Genomic DNA, 19,623 nt, shown 5'->3' on the forward strand with positions numbered 1-19,623 from the left:
ATTTTAGGAGAGATCAGAGTGGCATTTGTCCTGTATAACAACTTGGGTCCTTATTTGTCCACGGAGAATGCCAGCATGAAGTTGGGAACAGAGGCTATGTCCACCAATCATTCTGTTATCGTCAATTCCCCAGTTATTACAGCAGCAATAAACAAAGAATTCAGTAATAAGGTTTATTTGGCTGATCCTGTGGTGTTCACTGTTAAACACATCAAGGTAAAAAAAATGGCATGTGAAGTTTTTTGTCCACATTATCTATATTTGTTATAACAAGAGCATGAAGTGTCTTAATTTCCTTTTTCTTTTTCCCTATTTTTTGACATATAGCAATTCATTGTCTATAAAGTGATTAGTGATTTTTTTCCAAAATGAGGGAGGAGAATAATTCTTGTATATGTATATATTTAAGGTAACAACATTCATAGATGGATTTATAAATGCTTCTCTATAATTAAAAAGAGCTAGCAATATGTTCAGTGGAACTCAGCATAGCTCAACTGATGTTACAAGTAGTTATGTCTTTGTGTGTAGATATATTTTTATGTATATGCAAGGATTGTATTGTAAATTGAACAAAGATTTTTTTAAAACCATGCTATCAGAAGTTCATTGTATAGAGCAATTCTTTGCTTTGCAGTATAAATTAATTGATGTGATTCTGAGACAATGATACTAGTATTCCTTCAATATTACTTTTGAGAAATGAATTCACCTCTAATCAGGGGGAATAAATAACATATATTCAAATTTGCTTAGAATTGATAAGCCCCACTTAATATGAAAACTCTGGTAGACCTCTCCACAAAAATTGAAACATAGTGTGAAGTTGTGTTAGATGTAAAGAAAATGCCTACCTAACTTACATGATCAAAAAGTAGTTATTGGCTTTGTTGATGTTTTTTTCCTGTAGCAGTCTGAGGAAAACTTCAATCCTAACTGTTCATTTTGGAGCTATTCCAAGCGCACAATGACAGGTTATTGGTCAACCCAAGGCTGTCGGCTCCTGACAACAAATAAGACACATACTACATGCTCTTGTAACCACCTAACCAATTTTGCAGTACTGATGGCACATGTGGAAGTTAAGGTAAGATACATAGCATAAAATAAAAATGGCTTAGCATACAGTTAAGACATTAACTGTAAAAAGTCCTAACTCCATGTCCAACTTGAGTGTGTTTCTACTTTCACAGTAATTCTATTCAAGAACTCTCTGTTGTTCAACCCATATCCTATTGATGAGTCAAAGAACCCTTTTTTTCTATTATCAGTATAGTTCATAAAATTGAAATTTGCTTATAAAATAAAATTTTGCTAAGAAAACTTCCCATGTTCTTCCCTGCTTTTATTTTGTGTGAGTAAATATCAAACCATATCCTCATGAACAGGGCAAGGTAGGACCCCAGCACCAAAGGCCAGTGTGATAGGGTTAGAAAGCTGGGATCTGGTAGGCTGAAGACTAAGGAGCCGTGCGTGGGATTAAATACTCTCAAAATGAGTCTTGGGAAAATAGCTGTTAAACACAGTACACAAAGCATTGTAATACATAGAGCCTGGCAAATTCTAACATAATGTAATCGTTCTGTCCATTCAAGAAGACACTATTCTAAAGAAAAATCTAGGTTATATGATAGGTTGTTTCCAGAATCAGAAACGTGGCTAACTTGGCTGCATCAGTCTCTTGACAGGTGACTGGTGGTCTTGGAAGGCAGGAAGAGGATTTAGATTCTGGATATACTTAGGACATAAAAATACAAAGGGATTATTAGCTTGGTTATAGAAATTGATAGATGGGTTAGTAACAAGAAATTATATACTTGTGAATTCTCATCTTCCTGATGTCAATAAAAATAGAGAAGGTATCACTGTCCAATACATTTTAAAACATGAAAACCATGGCAAAGGTTTTATCCACCTGATACCATTTATCCAATAATTTCATCCAAAATTTTCTTTGACTCTGTTGAACTTAGAGATGATGCAGGTATCTTAGAGGGAGACCAAATCCAAGCCCACTCAGGACCTTAGGAATAAATTACCTTAGCTGTGTCAACACAGTCAAGTTTGATCTTTAAAGTACTACAAACCGTAATTTGTCAGAGCTTCACGCATTGATCAAGCTTAGTAAGATTGGCTACACTAACAAATGTTAGGTTTAAACCTGGAATGTATTCGTATGGCTCTAGGATTCTATCTTTTCAGTTTAGGGAATAAATTCAAACAGAAAAATGGATCATATTTCAAGCAACCACAAAAAATAATTTTTTGCTCAGTTCATTGCATAACAATCTCTACCCAGTCCATGCAAGAATCTTGACTGTGACCATTACTGTGTGTCAACAAGAGATAAAAATAGATGGAAATCAATATTTTCCTTTGACAGTCAGTCATACAGTAAGCATGCCCTGGGTTTCTTGTATCACAGTCTCTTGCAGTTGCCTGGGTCATTCCCATCTTGATCACACAACATGATTTTGGCACTTGAAAAACAAAAAACAAGCAGAATGATCATCCCTGGAAGTCCAAAAGGAAACAAACCAACCAAATTTACATTAGACTAATGTCTAAAAATGTATGCTAATTTATTCATGCACAGTGAGATATGCAACAGCCAGTTAGAACAGATATTTGTGCTTGCTAGTTATCACTTCCTAACTCCACAGGAAAATCTATAAAGGAAACAAAATTATATTCAAAACTTTTGCTTGATGAGAGCAAGAAGGATTAGCTGAGTAGTCTTGTTGCTATTGCTATTAAGCTGTGGTGCCCTGATGCATGGGTCTTCACTCCAGGGTTCTACCTGTGTACTGAGTTGCCTTTTGTATCATCTGTTACCTCTGCTATTCATTCAGTACTTCCTTCATTTTTTTTTACTAACAATTTTCAAACACCTGAGTAAAGGTATTGACATGTTGCCTGCTACACCATAGGCTGTCAATAAATGTAACTTCCTCCTGATTTGCCAGAGATATCACTAGATTCCAGCGTTCTGGTGAAGCTTCTGGCCCTCATGGAACTTGCATTTCTGAGGGGAAAGAAAGGGCAGAGAAGTGGAGCTGCAGTCATAAATGTGATAAGTCTTATAATTGAGGCCCACGCTGTGATTTAGGGACACAGAGGGGGATCGTCTATCTAAAGCAGGACTGGTCAGAGAGGGCTTATCAAAAAAGTGACCTTCTCTGAAGGATGAGTAGGATGAATTTAGTAAGGTAACCTGTGGAGAATTGTATCAAGCACATTCTTGGAAGATTTTCTTCACTTTGCTTTGGGTACACCATCCTCTCTTGCTTCTTTCCTTCCTCAGCAGCTGGTCCTTTTTAGCTTCCTTTACTCGTTCCTCATCTCCACAGCCTCTTGTTGCTCTGACCCGGAGCGTAATCCTAGATGTAGTCTAGGCACTATCCATTCTTTCTCTGTAGTTGATCTCATATGTCCATATGGCGGTAAACATCATCTCATGATTCCCAGACTTCTATCTCTATTTCTGAACTCCAGACTCCTAGATTCAACAGTTAACTTGATATATCCACCTAGATTTCTAATAAGGGTCACAATCCTAGAACTACACTTTTGGTGTTTTCCCATCTGTCCTTTCCTTCTTAGTACATGGTTACTCTGTTCTTCCAGGTGCTCCAGCCCTAAACCATACACCATCTTTGATTTGTTTCTTTTCACTCACACTGCACACCCAATCTCATGAGCATATCCTGCCAGATTTAGCATCTTCATTGCTACCACCTGGATTCCAGCCCTTATCCTCTCTCCTCTGCTGTTTTTTGTTTTTTTTTTCTTTTTTTTTTTTTGCGGTACGCGGGCCTCTCACTGTTGTGGCCTCTCCCGTTGCGGAGCACAGGCTCCGGACGTGCAGGCTCAGCGGCCATGGCTCTCAGGCCCAGCCGCTCCGTGGCATGTGGGATCTTTCTGGACCGGGGCACGAACCCGTGTCCCCTGCATCAGCAGGCGGACTCTCAACCACTGTGCCACCAGGGAAGCCCTCCTCTGCTGTTTTGTTACAGCCCTTTAATTGGTCTCCTTGCTTTATTTCTTGTCCTTCTTAAATTTATTCTCAGCGTAATTGCCAGAGGGATACTCTTAAAATGTGAGTCTCTCTTCTGATTTATTCTCAAAAAGCCATAATGTAATCCCTTTAAAATGCAGATCAAGTACTTCACACCTTTGATCCAACCTGAATAACTTCTTATCTCAATAAAAGCAAAGTCCCAAATCCTGACCCCTTTAGCAACTCTTGACCTACTCTCCTACTACTCTTCCCCTTGCTCACTTGGCTTCCTTGCCTTTCCACAAACGCATCAGGCTTGCTCAGGTTAGACTTAAAGTTTCCCTTCTCCTACCCTTCACCCCCTCAGATAGCCACAAGGTCAGCTTTCTCATCTCCTTCAAGTCTTTGTTCCAGTGTAACCTTCTCAAAGAGGCTTTCCCTGTCCACCCTTTTAAAATTTCAGATTATCCCACTCCCACAAAATACTGTGGGAAATAAGGCAAAACACGTCCCTGGCCTCAGTCAATTTATACTTGATCAATGGAGAGAAGTATTCAGGCTGGTTTTTGAATGGGGTGCTCAGAGAGGTTTCATAGCTCTGAGGTCAATCTGAGGTCAATTTCATAGGTCAATTTGAGCAGATAAAAGAAGGAAAGGAATGCCCCAAGGTGGCAGTGTTGCCAAAACCCGGCCTCAGTGCACAGGCACCTAGTTGAACTTCGGAGACTAAGTTTTGGGTGAAGTAGAAAGGAATAGCTTTATTCTTTTGCCAGGGATAGGGGCCCACAGTGGACTAATGCCCTCAAAAGTGTGTGTCCCCACCTGGGGGTGGGGTTGTAAGGAGTCTTATAGTAATGGTTCAAGGGGCAGTGTTGCTGATAAGGATCAGTGTGCATGCAGGGCCTTGCATTCCTTCAATCCAGAAATCATTTGGGTCCGGTGGTCTTGTGATAGGCTTCTGTGGTTCTGCAGGTTATCGAACTATGACCTTCTCTCTGCAATGAAGAATGCTTCATCAAGTAGTTAACATCCTCCATTTGGCAGGGGGGGTGGAGGCTGGTTCTACAGAAGAGCTCAAAGATATTGTTATATGTATCTCTTGAGGAGGAACCAGGATCCTGCCCCAAGGCGGCCCTATTGTTTCTTGACTGCTTCTCCCTTGTCTCTGCATCCCCTCCCTTCCCTGATTAGCAACTGTTTGAACCTGCCCTTTGGAACTCAGGGGAATGTCATGAAGGTTGAATGAAGCCTATTTCCTACAAACAAGAAATGGGGGGCACAGAAAGAATTTTGTGCCTAGGAGCCCCACAGGGTCCTGCTCAGTTTCTGGAACACAGCTGACTAACTACTTTCGAGTTTTCTCTACTTCTCTTGTCTAAGGAAACATTTGGTTGTCTTCTCTTTTAGATACAAAAGTAATAATTATGGAAAGTTATATAATTTTATATCAAACTGTGGTAGTATGCATGGCATTTTAAAAACTTTTCCATTATTGGAATCACCTGCAGGTTTATTTGTCTGTTGTTCAGTAGAGTGTTGAATACATTAAATTCAAATGTCTGTCTCTTCTCATACCAGTGATTCTCTTTGTGAACACTCTTTGTGGGAGGGGTATTTTAGTTTGCAGGATCATAAGTTTCAAACTAATTGACTAATTAACATTTCTACTATGGTTTTGTAGAGCACAGTAACAAATGCTTTAGAAAATGGTCTGACAATTTATATCACCTATAGCTTTTTCCTCTACCCAAATTGTAATTCTTTGGGGATAATAAAAAAAAGTCTCACTACTCATTTCTGTCAGTTCAACTTGACATTGATTTTTATTATCTTTAAAAGGCTTCACTTTCCTTAGTTAGATGCTTGCATCTCTCTCTTTCTCCCTCTCTTTTCTTTTGAGCTTAGTATATCCTATTGCCCCTACCCCAACTTTACCCCAGTCCAAGTATAGGCATTATTTTGCTATTTAAAATCATTGTGTTTCTTTTTAAATTTAGTATTGATTTAAAACAATGACAATTTGGAAATTTTTAACTTCATACCATGGATTCTGTGTCAAATATTTTATAACTACACTTTTTCTAGGTTAGAAGAAAATACACTGTAAGGTTCTGCAGTTGCATATGAAGAAAAGTACTTGCTTTTCAAAAAAGTATTTTTACTTTTTTAAAGTTCAAAAGAAAAGTTAATTTAAGAGTTTAAAAAATGATTTTATTAGTGAAAAATAAAATGTTTAATGTATGATGCTAAAGGTTGTACACTTCCATTCCCAAATTTTTATGTATTTTGCCATCTATAGTGCAGTGGGATTGAGGTGAAGGTAGAGATTAAAAATCATAAATATTACATAGTACTTTAAACAATGTATTTATTTAGAGGAAAAAAAAACCTAGACAACTCACAAGTTGAATACCCTCCAAATATGTAAAATTCCATGAAAACAAAATGGTTTCAAAAATGATCAAAAATGTAAGATTTTATTATATTATCTTAAATATTAACTCTATCAAAAAAATTGACAACCTCTTAGAACCAAGAACTATTCTTGGACCTTCTCATCAAACAGTTTTATAATGATATGTTTCCTTCCTAGATTTATTAAAATCTGAAATTATTTATTTGCTGTTTTATTTTCTGCCTCCTCCACTGGACCCAAGCTCAGTGTTAGGAGCAGAGACCTGAAAGAACTGAGAATCAGTTTTGCAGATCATCTGGGGAAAGACTCTTCCAGGCAGATGAAACAAGAACAAGAACCTGAAGCAGGGGTGATTCTGTGATTCTGATAACTGCAAGAACAGTGTAGCTGGAGTGGAAAGAAAAATTATTTTATTACTTATTTTCTCCACTCTTTTTATAGAACTTTTATAGAAAAGTTGAAAGAGTATTACAATAAACACTCATATACCCCTTTTTCTGAATTCATATTTAAATTTTGACACATTTGACTGTCACTCTTATGTGTATGTACATGCATATATATTTTGCTGTATTATTTGACTCTTTGGAAGTAAATTGCTGATTTTATAATATTTAATTCCTAAATCTTCCAGCAAATAGGTTCCAAGAACATGCTCTACCATTAAAACACAGAAGAAATTTAACTTTGACTAAGTATTATCATCTACTGTATAATTCATACACAGATTTTCTAATTATCCTGATAATGTCCTTTACAGCCATTGTATTTCCACTTAGGGCCTGATCAAAGATCACAGTACCTTTAGTTGTGACATTCCTTTGCTCTTCTTTAGAAGTATCCCTGCCTGTTTTTGTCTTTCATGAAAATGACACTGCAGAGTCCAGAGTCCAGGCCATTTGTCCTGTAGAATGTTTCACAATCTCAATCTTTCTGATTGTTTTCTCATAATTAGATCCAGGTTAAACATTTTTGGCAAAAATACCCTGTAGGAGATGCAGTATCCTTCCCATTGTATCAGGAAGCCCCTTATTGGAGTTACTAAGTTTGATCATTTTGTTAAAGTTACATTGTACAGGAACATTGAAGTTTTTGTAATTAAGAGGAACATGTGGAAACATATCTGGAAAGTTTGTTTTATTAATCTCAGGTTCTTTCATTGTAATCTGTTAAGTCTACCCTTTACTTGTTCCTCAAATAGTTAAATACTGTCTTTGTGACAGGCAAAGTTTATGATCTGATTAGTAATACAGATAAGTAATCAGCATAATCTGTATCTTACAAGAAATGTCTTATCGTTGTGGTAGAGAGTGCTGTAGAAACACATGGGGAAAAGCCTTAACTTGACCTTGAGGGGTCAGAGAAGATGCTCTAGATGAAATGACATAACTTTAAGCAAAATGAGAGCAACAGGCTTGAAGTAACATGAAGTAAGGCTGCATTTTTGTGGTTTTGAATTGTATATTTTCAGTAAAATTTATATTCAAGAGAGTATTAATTACACTCTTCTTCTGATTGTTTTTATTTCTGAGTTGTAGTAGAATTTTTAAGCAGAAAGAGACCTGCAATCTTCTCATATGCACACTAGATCCTTACCTTTACAATTTTCAGGTTCTTTATCATCTTCAGTAAATAAGCATGGCTAAAAATAGCAGCTGGAGATGCATCTGCAATTCTAGTGAGAAATATAAGTAATAAAGTTTATGGAGATTGCAAAAAGTAGAGATCTGGTGAGGACTTAACTCTCAGAAAGCCCCAGCATGTTCAATGATAGAGGAATTAACATCATTTCTTTAGTGTCTACATACATTATCTCATTTGATCCACAGAACCAGAATAGGAATTGTCATCATAATTTATTTTCCCATTTTATAATTTGCAGGGAAGCTGGAATAAGAACAGTTAGGAGGCTTAGGGTCCTGATTCCAGTTCTTTAGGTAATCGCCTGTATCTTTAGCAAATCATTTGGACTCACTGTTCCCATTATTAATCAGTTAACGGAGAGTAATAAAATTATTTCTAACATTATCTCAGGATTATTTTGGGGGATTGAATAACAAAATCTATTAAAATCATGTTGAGAATTATAAAGTTTTCTGAAAATATAATTTTTTTTGCTTGGGCCTCTCACTGCTGTGGCCTCTCCCGTTGCGGAGCACAGGCTCCGGACGCGCAGGCTCAGCGGCCATGGCTCACGGGCCCAGCTGCTCCGCAGCATGTGGGATCTTCGTGGACCGGGTCACGAACCCGCGTCCCCTGCATCGGCAGGCGGACTCTCAACCACTGCGCCACCAGGGAAGCCCAAAACTATAATTTTTTAATTCACTATATGCTTAACTGTCCTCAAAACCTTTGAGCTCTTGATCCTGGGAGTAGTTAACTATCAAGACCCAAATAGTTAATTGAGTTTCTAATAACTGATAATCATCTACCTGTACCTGAAAGAAAGACATTTAGGCCAGTGCTTTGCATCACTGTTCACAGTGACAACTTCTTTTTATCACAATGAAATTGTCAAATTTGTTTAGTATATTGGCTCTACTCACCCAATTTACCCATGCTTGAGAAAGTATAATCAACCAGCCAAGCAAAAGAAGCAAGCATGAAAACTTTCTCCATCCTAATATTCTAAAACTATCCTTAATTGCTTATACTGTTCTTGGTAAGAATTAGTTGATATGTTTACTAACTGTAGTCTATTTGCTCTGGGTTGTAAAATTTTACCTTTTTAACATTCAGACTCTTCTGTGATTGTTTTTCTTTTTCCCTGCCTATTTCATTCTACTGTGTCTAGTAAATAAAGTAATAAAGCTAGCGAACTATTGAACTCTAGAGGAATTAGGCTAGATTTTCCAGAATAGTTTTATAGCTTTCTAAGATAGGCAGTAAGGTCAACTTGTGTGTAAGATTTTAAAAGCAGAGCATGTGAACAAAAATATGGCTGAACTAAATCATTTTTCCTACCTTGTTATAGACCATTCAGGGGACTGCCAGTTTCCTTTGTGTATCCTCACAGCATAAGTATTATGGTTTAAAGATCTTCTATGGTTGGTTACTTGCTGATTTAAAAAGCCAATCATGGAACTTTTAAGTTGTTAATTCTGTAAAATTTAATGTTAGCTCAAGCTATTGACTCGAGGCCTGTGGGATATTTGTCCCCAGGGTTATTATTTGGAAGACCCCTACTCTGTTTAAAATGCAATAAACTTATTCATGAGAATGGAAAAAAGAAAGCCTAATAAGCATCATCCCCTTTTTCTTTTTCCTGAATTTGGTATAGCTAAGAAAACCACATGAATATGAATAATGAAGTAAAAATGAGATATATGTGTGTGTGTACGTGTGTATATATTTATATTTCCATTCTGTTTTATTCAGTACCTGACACACTGTAGGCATCCAATGTCAGGATGAATCTACCAAATTTTATCAGATGTTTTTGGCTTGGTGTACTTTCTATTTATTTGGTTTTTATAATGTAGTTATGCAAACTTACTTTCTCTGTTAAGCCTAATTCTATTTGTCTATTTTAAAACTTTTCTTTCTCATTGTGGTAAATTTATCTTTCCTTACATGCCAAAGAAAATGGCTCTATGAGAAGAATGATATTTAAATACTAATAATAGGGGCTTCCCTGGTGGTGCAGTGGTTGAGAGTCCGCCTGCCGATGCAGGGGACACGGGTTCGTGCCCCGGTCCGGGAAGATCCCACATGCTGCGGAGCGGCTGGGCCCGTGAGCCATGGCCACTGAACCTGCGCGTCCAGGGCCTGTGCTCCACAACGGGAGAGGCCACAACAGTGAGAGGCCCGCGTACCGAAAAAAAAAAAAAAGAAAAAATTACAAGTAAATAAAAATAGTAAACATATCTGAGTAATTCAAGTCTGGCATTTCTATGGTTTCCCTTCATTTATACTTCAGCTCCTCTATCCCATTCCATTTCACCTAACCCTTTAAGAAGTACTTTCAAAAATTGTGTGTGTGTGTGTGTATGTGTTTTAATGAAAACAATCTTGAACGAAGTCATCCATTTTGTCTGAGAATCAGGAAATTTGCTGAATGATCCCCAGCAAACTTTGTTTTAACAAAACCACTGGATTTAATCATTGTATTTAAAGGATAATCAAGAAATTTTCACCCGTGAACCCTACCTCTGTTTAGTTCTAAGGGGCTTAGTACAATTGAGTCTTCAAAAGAAATATAGGAGAGGATCTGTGGTCCTCCCCACTGTTAGCAGTATTGTTAAGAGCATGGAGTATTTGGCCATCAGTTAGGGTGATCAACCTTTTAGAGAGCCAACCAGGAAACAGCACTACCAGATCAAAAAATATACTTAACATGCAATAAGTAATTATGCACCTATGTGTTATTACTACATAAAAGTGATAATTAGAAGTATTTAATGCTAATTAATAGTAGTGCTAATAGCGTGAATACCTATAACAATATTTTTAAAATGCTTCTTTCCATCCTCTGATACAGCAAAAGTCTCTATTGAATATTTAAAATTTCAGGCTATATTATCACACATTTTATAAATGTGAGAATTAAATAAGTTAGTACAACAAAGTAATTAAACAGATATGACCTATATTTAATAAAAATAACTATGATATGTTTTTTCTATGTGTATTTTTCATTTTTTTAAATAAAGTTAAAACTGAATATAGTGAAAAGTAAAATTCACTTGGACCTGAAGTTCTGATTTTATCAAACCCATATTACATTTATTCCTGGTGTCAATCCAATAGATGACATCAAAATAAATATCTTCTCAACAAAAGTGTTCAGCATGGAGTACTTAGGATTTTAATTAATAGCTTTACTTTGTAGCTTTTTAGACTTGTGGCAATTAGTTCCCAGATCTCCAGAAATGCCCATCCACTTTGTATGTACAGGCTTGTTTTGGTAAACCAGCTGTTTGTCAATTTGTTCTTTTGCATCTGTGAATTCATCATATGAGCTGTCCATGTCCAAAATGTTCATGATATATAAACATTTCCAAGCACATTGGATGTCAGCATAAGCTTAAACACTATCAGGGATAATGGTTTTAGAGCACTGAAATAGTTGTACTTTATGAAGTAAAGACTGGATCCCAAGCAAGTTAAAGTTTTAATAAAGAAATGATAAAGTCCTGTTAACATGACTGTCCTTTTCTGATGACATTTTATTTTGGAAACAGTCTTAAATCCCCAAAATAAATCATGTTTTTCACTGTAATGATTTTTTTGTTCTAACCTATGCAGAAGTCCATGCAACTTGGGTAGAATAAGTTCATCTTTTTCCAGGTTCCCTATAGCCTCTTCAGAGCTCATCAAACAGTTTTAGAGAAACATATAAATGTGTCTTATTGTAATATTTTTCTCCATTCTCATCTGTCATATATTTCAAAGTTAGAGAAAGACATTTTTCTTGTCCCACACTTTGGACATATGATTTTACAGGTCAGTATTTTAACATCTTGTCTATGGCCAGCCCCTGTAATAGCCATCTTGAAGGCACATGTCTCAGGAGACTATCTCCTTCCATTTCTAGAAAGTTAAAAGGCTCATTAAGTACTTCTACACATTTTGAAGAAACTGAAAATTGACCAAATAATTTCATTATGAAACCTCATTATCGCAGGTAAGCACATCACCTTCCTTTCTAGCAGCCTTGTCTACAAGGTGTACAGCACATTTAGTGGGTAAGAACTGTTCATTTTCTTTTCTAAGAAGTTTATAGGCTGAATGGCATTTTCCAAAATTTATATTTGCACTGTCCATCAAATATGCAGATAGATGAGCAAAGTCTAGTTTATATATGGGCAAGGTTATCAACAGTCTTTTGTTTCATGTCTTCTGAAGTTTAATCAAAACCTTTATGGAAATCAAGAAGACAATTTGAAATTCCATTTTTCAAATCAAAATGCATAAGAGCTGGGGGAAACATTATTTTGTTGCTATGATCCAACACTTCACTCTATATACTTTAGAAAGCATGATCTGACAGAATCAGCTCTACACTGTAAGGAAGCAAAACATTGGTTATCAAAATTTCTCCTTTTGTTTACCCACAGGACATTTCAGTTGCAACCTCTGAATCAGGAAAAGTAACTTTACTCAGGTGCAAAGACAAATAAAGGGAAGAAAGCAATAATACATGTTTATTCTTTTGGAATACTCAGGCTTACTCCACTACCATTAATTTCAACTGAACATTGGTACCTTTTGAGGAGAGGTTTAAAAAAAACATAAAACAAAAAACCCCACTTTTTATCCTACAAAAACTTGCCTGTCTTATCCTAGATTTGTGAGATTCAGCTTCCATACGCACATTCACAGTCTTCTTGTGCCTGGCCCCAAATTCATTTCCACATTTTGTGTAGTATGCTTTGTTTTGGTTATCTCTCTAATCTAACTTCATGTATCCTTCCCTGTATCTTTAAAATAACACAGTTGTTTAGCATTCCTTTTCAGTATTGTCATGTTATTATATTATATTGTTCTCAGTTTCATCAATGAACTCTTAGAAAACAGTCACAATAGTAACAATGTTAAAAATTAATTTAGCAGAATCTTGGTACAAAGCACAACAGTTAATCCAAAATCAAAGAGAAATTTAGCATCACAAGGCCCTGAATTTGCATACTTAAGTTTCATCACTCAGAATAATACAACAATGTCTGATTCTCTACTAGGAACTGCAAATCATGGTTTCCAGCATCAGTAGTCAGGGAAAAGGACAGCAAGAGTCACTAAGGAAGGTGGATATTCAATGCCACAGACATTTGATACTAAAAATAATGTTGCTTCCAGCCTCTATTTTCTAGACTATCATATGGATTTTGTACTTTGCTTTCAAACTTCTGAACCCATCTCTGATCTCTGGAATAGTTTCATGTCTGAGAGAGGATTTTCCCAGGATAGAAAAATTTAATGCTAAAACTAAGACATTCCTGAGCAAACCTGGATACTTGGTCACGTTACCATTAATACTATATCTACTGCATTACTAGTTGAATGATCCGGGGTAAATTACTTATCTGTGCTTCAGTTTTTTCATCTGTAAATTGGAAATAATAATAGTATCACATCACAGTGTTTTATAGGACTAAGTGACAACCCTAATAAAATAGATAAGCACTCCTAAAAGAAACTGATATCTTGAAAGTTATGTGTTAGCTATCATCATCATCATTATTATCATCATCACCATTATCATCATCACTGTATTTAACTCAGAAATGTTAAAGATGAAATTTTCTATCTTCCCAGCTTCATTTTCTACCCTCACCCCAGACACTCCTAAAATCTTTTTCTTATTTACTGCTTGATTACTTCATTTACTTTAAAAATTTCTAATTGGTCAGTAATTGTTTTTTGTTTATCAACTTTACTTTTTAAAAACCTATATCTGTATTTAATTCTCAACTACTGTAAGATACTTAATTTCCACATTTTCTACTATTTCCTTTTCTGTTTCCTCTATTAAGGTAGTTGTGAATCTGGTTCACCAAATATGGTGAGGTTAAAAATTTTTTTTTTCAATTCAAAGCAAGAAAACTTCAAATAACTTAGAGTATACAACACTGTGCTTCTGAAACCAAAGAGATATTCTGAATAAGTTCTCTTGAATTCAAAGGATAGCTGGATATGAATAGTTTTGTGTGCTTTTACTTGCCAGTGGTTCTCTCTCAGCAATTACAGCTTGAAAATATATGACTGATTTTTTTTTCAACTTGATACAAATTTGGAAATTATTGCTGAGTTATTTTGGCTAACTTACTATAAAAATCATAAGAAATGCAATCATATCATTCTTCGTACTGTGTTACTCAACTTTGACCTTCATCCTATTACTGCAAAAAAAAATTCTAATTTCCTCAGACCATTGAGCCCTTTATTTTCCCAAGCATTCGTGTGGTGACCTATGTGTTTGATGATCTGTTAGAGCAATGCAAGGAACTTATTTCACAGAGTTCTTGCCATATTTATCAGAAAATAGGCCTTTCATAACCCTACTAGCTTCAGTGAAATTCCTGAGTCAAAGCAACGCCTTATGCTGATGTGATACATTGGTAGCAAAGTGAGTGCTCCTACATTTGCAAAGAAGAAAAAATAAAACTCATTTAGCTATATTACAAGTATTTCAGAACAAGATATGTTTGAGGCAATTTAAAAATCATATTATTATGCCTTAACAACTCCGACTCAACGTTAAAATAATACATTTTAATGCAGAAAGTAAAACAGGTTCTTGAAAATTACTGCCCACAATTAATAATTATTATAGGGTAATTGTTCAAGCAATGTCTGGAAAATGCAACTTTCTAAAATTATAAAAAAACATCCAGAGGGGTTCAGAATTAATTCATATAGTCTGTGTATCTGGAAATATACAATATATCTGGAAATACTTAGGCAGTAAAAATGGAAAACATTTCAAAATCTATTTCTCCATCTTGTTTGCTGACAAGATGCTTTTTGGACAATAAAGTTAGAAATATCAAGATTTACATGAAGATCTTAGTGTACACAGGTTGAGTTATTTTTAAATCATGAAGCGGAAGTCACATTTCCCTATTCCATGAATTTGGGCTTAGTTTCATTAAATGTACCTATTTGTATATTTGAGGGTTTTATACTAACAGAGTGAGTTTCACAAAACATTGTTTAAGCCACCTTTTTTTCCTTCATTGTGGTACTCACCCCTTTTGTGGTATTTGAATTACTCAGTAACCCCACAGTGATAAGACAAAGCAGATTCATTGAGGTGAAAATAAAAGGAAAAATCAGAAACTTTCTGTAGCTTTTACAAAATATCTGGCATTTCATATGTGAATGTAAGCTTCACAGAAAGCCTGAAAAATGAGTATTGTTTTCATAAAAATTTCTTTCTAGAGTGGATAGAGTCAATGAATTTCCTGAAAGTATATTCTGATGAATCATTCTGTCATTCTGCTTGTAGATTTTCTCTCACAGCTCCCCATCTTCTTTAAGAAATTAATTTCCTTGAAGTTTTTGATTCTTTATTTTTCTAATTTTTATTGGTGTATAACTGATTTACAATATCATGTTAGTTTCAGGTATACGATAAAGTGAATCTGTTTTATCTCTATATGTATGAAGTGTCTGATACTTTAAAGGGTAAGTAGTTGTTAAAGTTGCCCAATTGCAAAATTGGAGCGACAAGGTTAAATCCACATCTTCAGACTCTAATCATACTTATTCTGCAGTCCTCTTACTTCCACACATTTTAAGATATTATGGTGTAATGACCTTCTCATTCTCCAGCTTTAATTTTCTTTATCTTTTACTCAAGATTTTAGAGCAGGTAGTTTATGAACCAAAGAACCCCAAAGGTTGCAATGGGCAGCATGATACAACTTTTAGTTTATAATATAAATTCATTGCAGAAGGGGGGGTAATTAAAGAGAGATTCATTTATTCAGTTCACACATTAATTGTGCATCCACTCTATGGGAGGCAGCTTTCTAGGACCTGGGGATACATTGGTGATTAAACAACTTATTCTCTTGCAGTGTACTTTCTAGTAAAGGCCACAGACGATGAACAAGAAATTTTTTTTTTTCTAATTGGAGTACAGTTGATTTACAATGTTGTATTAGTTTCAGGGATACATTAAAGTGAATCAGTTATACGTATACATATATCCTCTCTTTTTTAGATTCTTTTCCCATATAGGCCATTACACAGTATTGAGTAGAGTTCCTTGTGCTATACAATAGATTCTAGGCTATGTACTTTATTAATATTTCTTGTTTATGTAGAAAACATAAATAAGATATATTAATAAAATATATAGTCTAGGTAAATGTTAAGAGGAAAAAAAATTCAGGAAAAGAAATAGAGAGTCAGAGTGGGTAAATGATGTTTGCAATTTTAGATGAGGTGATTCAGAAAAACTCTGTGAGAAGGTGACATTTGAATGAAGAATTGAAGGAAGTTAGCAAGTAAGTCACACAGCTATTTATTGGAAGAGAATTCCAGACCAAGGGAACATCAAGTACAAAGTCTCTGAGGCTGGAATGTGCTGGATGTATTCAAAGGCTAGAGGAGGCCAACTGGGGTAGAGTGAACTGAATGAAGGGGAGAATAGGAAATGTTTCACAAGAGTGCAGATCTTATAGGACATTGTAGACCTTTGTAAAGACTTTGGTTTTTACTTTTATTGAGGTAGGAGACATTGGATGCCTCCATCAATGAATCTTATTATCTGGCTTGTATTTAAAGAGAATCTCTCCATGTTGTTGAACAGAGAGGAAAGGGGGATGGATGAGGGTCAAAGTAGGGAGATCATTTAGGAGGCTGTTTAAAAAAAAAAAATCAGGGGGCTTCCCTGGTGGTGCAGTGGTTGAGAGTCCGCCTGCCGATTCAGGGGACACGGGTTCGTGCCCCGGTCTGGGAAGATCCCACATGCCGCGGAGCGACTGGGCCCCTGAGCCATGGCCGCTGAGCCTGCGCGTCCGGAGCCTGTGGTCCGCAACGGGAGAGGCCACAGCAGTGAGAGGCCCGCGTACCGCAAAAAAAAAAAAAAAAAATCAGGTGGGGCTTCCGTGGTGGCACAGTGGTTGAGAGTCCGCCTGCCGATGCAGGGGACACGGGTTCGTGCCCCGGTCCGGGAGGATCCCACATGCCGCGGAGCGGCTGGGCCCGTGAGCCATGGCCGCTGAGCCTGCGTGTCCGGATCCTGTGCTCCGCAACGGGAGAGGCCACAGCAGTGAGAGGCCCGCATACCGCAAAAAAAAAAAAACAAAAAAATCAGGTAGCTCTAACCAATTTAGTGCAATTGAGGTGAGGAGCAGCTGTCAGATAGAAGACAGGAGCTACAAGATTTCTTGATGGATTAAGAGTAATGTGTGAAAAAGAGGAATCAATATGACTCAAGTTCTTGGCCAGAACACTTCAAAGAATGAAGTTGCTGTTTACTGAAATGAGGAAAACAGAAGGAAGGGTAGATTTGGGAGTGGCGGGTGGGAGCGGAGGGAGAAACAGGATAAGAAGGGGCTCAGTTTTGAACGTGTAATATTTGATATTGATACTTCTTAAAATCCAGTGGGGATTAAATGGATACTAAAACTATACTGATGTAAGAGGGTTCAGCTCTTAGACATTTGGTTTAAGTGGAATAGTGTTATTATAACCATTCAAAAACAAATATTTATTCATCTTTTTTGGGGGGTGGGAGGGGCAGTACGCAGGCCTCTGACTGTTGTGGCCTCTCCCGTTGTGGAGCACAGGCTTCGGACGCGCAGGCTCAGCGGCCATGGCTCACAGATGCAGCCGCTCCGCGGCACGTGGGATCTTCCCGGACGGGGGCATGAACCCCTGTTCCCTGCATCGGCAGGCAGACTCTCAACCACTGCGCCACCAGGGAAGCCCTATTCATCATTTTTTATGTGTCAAGCCCAATACTAAGTGCTAGGATATAATAATAAGATATAAGACTAATAAGATCTCAAGTCACATAATGGTATATAGTTCATGTCAGGGGTGATTGAGTTATAGAGTACTCAAAACGTGGAACCTTGGAAATAGGAATACTTGCTCCATTATCACATTGTTAAAACTCTACCTAGGAGGGCTTCCCTGGTGGCGCAGTGGTTGAGCGTCCGCCTGCCGATGCAGGGGATGCAGGTTCGTGCCCCGGCCCGGGAGGGTCCCACATGTCGTGGAGTGGCTGGGCCAGTGAGCCATGGCCGCTGAGCCTGCACGTCTGGAGCCCGTGCTCTGAAACGGGAGAGGCCACAACAGTGAGAGGCCCGCGTACCGCAAAAAAAAAAAAAAAACTATACCTAGGAGTTTTATTCAATTGACCATCCTCTTGAAGGGGGGTTGGTTTTTATCATGGCTTGGCCTCCTGAAAGTTCTGTTATGACAGACTACTATAAAGGAGGCTAAACTCATAGGTCTTGTTCACATTTAATGTTCATTGTTCTTTTTCTTTCATCTTACTGATAAAATTCAAGTGGTGAGTTACATTTGATCACAGTATAATACATATAAGGTGGTTCGTGTTTATGTTTTCTGAACTAGACAGTAATACCCGAAAGATGATTGCTAATTAATTGCTAGACTTTTTTGTTCTTTCTTTGAGCGTTATGTACTTTTTGTACTGTTGTTTTGACATTTGGTATTCTTCTCTTAATAACTCTGCATGGGGTTTTTGAAAGACCTACAAAAGCACTGAGTAAAGTCAATACATTTCTAATAATGCAACTACCCAGGAAAAGCTGGAGTTATTTGGTTTCTTTTTTTTCTTTCTTTTTTAGTGTTTTAGGTCTTTAGGATATATTTGAGAATGTATTATACCTGCCATTATGGAAGACTGCTGTGCTGAACGCTGGTGCTTGATACTCAATTACAGCATCTTTCCTTTGAGTCAAAGAAGAGAGCAAATAGCTCTCTGTTCAGGGAACCGGGTAGCACTAACCACTCTCCACTTTCCGATAGTAAAAGTAATTTAAGCTATCAGAGACCCAACACTACTTTAGCAGTGTCCCCTGGAGAACAAAGCAGTTAAAGCAAAATTTCATGTGGTTTTCTTTCATGATTTGAGCTCCTTCCGAGAAATACATCTAGAGTTATGCAGGAATAGTTTGAAACTGTTTCATTGGCAGTGTCCTAGCAGAGTTCTTTATCAGATAACAACTGTGAAGTTGTATCTAGCAATATGCGAAGTGCTGTGATTCAGGTTACAGCATGGTGGTTCACTTGTAAGGAGAATTTCCACATTCAGAATAATCTTTGTATGAAGTTTATATAAAACATAAAGGTACAAAGTTTGAATAAAAATAAAAATAGAAAACCTGGATATTTATGAATTTTTTAAGGTGAGCTAACAATGTGGGAGACAACTAAATGTAGTAACTTCCATCCTAAAACAAAAATCAATGTATATGATCTATACAGTTGAAAAAGATGTCAATTAGAAACACATATCTTTGTTTTCAACTAAAAAATTTCCCATGCACATGTTATGCTTTCACTACTTATGCATATATCCATAAAAATCAATGTCATTGATTTGTGTCATTTAAATTTTTACATAAATGATATCATACTGTATAGATACTTTTGCCACTTGCATTTTTTAAACGTAATATTAGATTTTTGAGAAATATCTATGTTTGTGACTATAAATCTAGAACACTGATTTTCTACTCCTTTTTTGAATATCATTCCATAAATATCAACCATTATT

At 36.7% G+C, this 19,623-nt stretch overlaps 1 protein-coding gene across 10 annotated transcripts in view; it reads left to right on the top strand.

Moving 5' to 3' along the window:
* The window catches only part of ADGRL3 (adhesion G protein-coupled receptor L3), an 860,202-nt gene that overhangs the window by 738,968 nt on the left and 101,611 nt on the right, over positions 1-19,623 (top strand). For all 10 annotated transcript variants that reach the window (XM_082838915.1, XM_082838914.1, XM_082838913.1 and 7 more), the window contains 2 exons: positions 8-216; positions 911-1,087. In XM_082838915.1, coding sequence (XP_082695041.1) covers positions 8-216; positions 911-1,087 — 386 coding nt within the window. The remainder of the gene's footprint in view (positions 1-7; positions 217-910; positions 1,088-19,623) is intronic.

Source organism: Leucopleurus acutus (assembly GCF_964270905.1).
Source record: "Leucopleurus acutus genome assembly, chromosome: 4".
Lineage (NCBI taxonomy): Eukaryota > Metazoa > Chordata > Mammalia > Artiodactyla > Delphinidae > Leucopleurus > Leucopleurus acutus.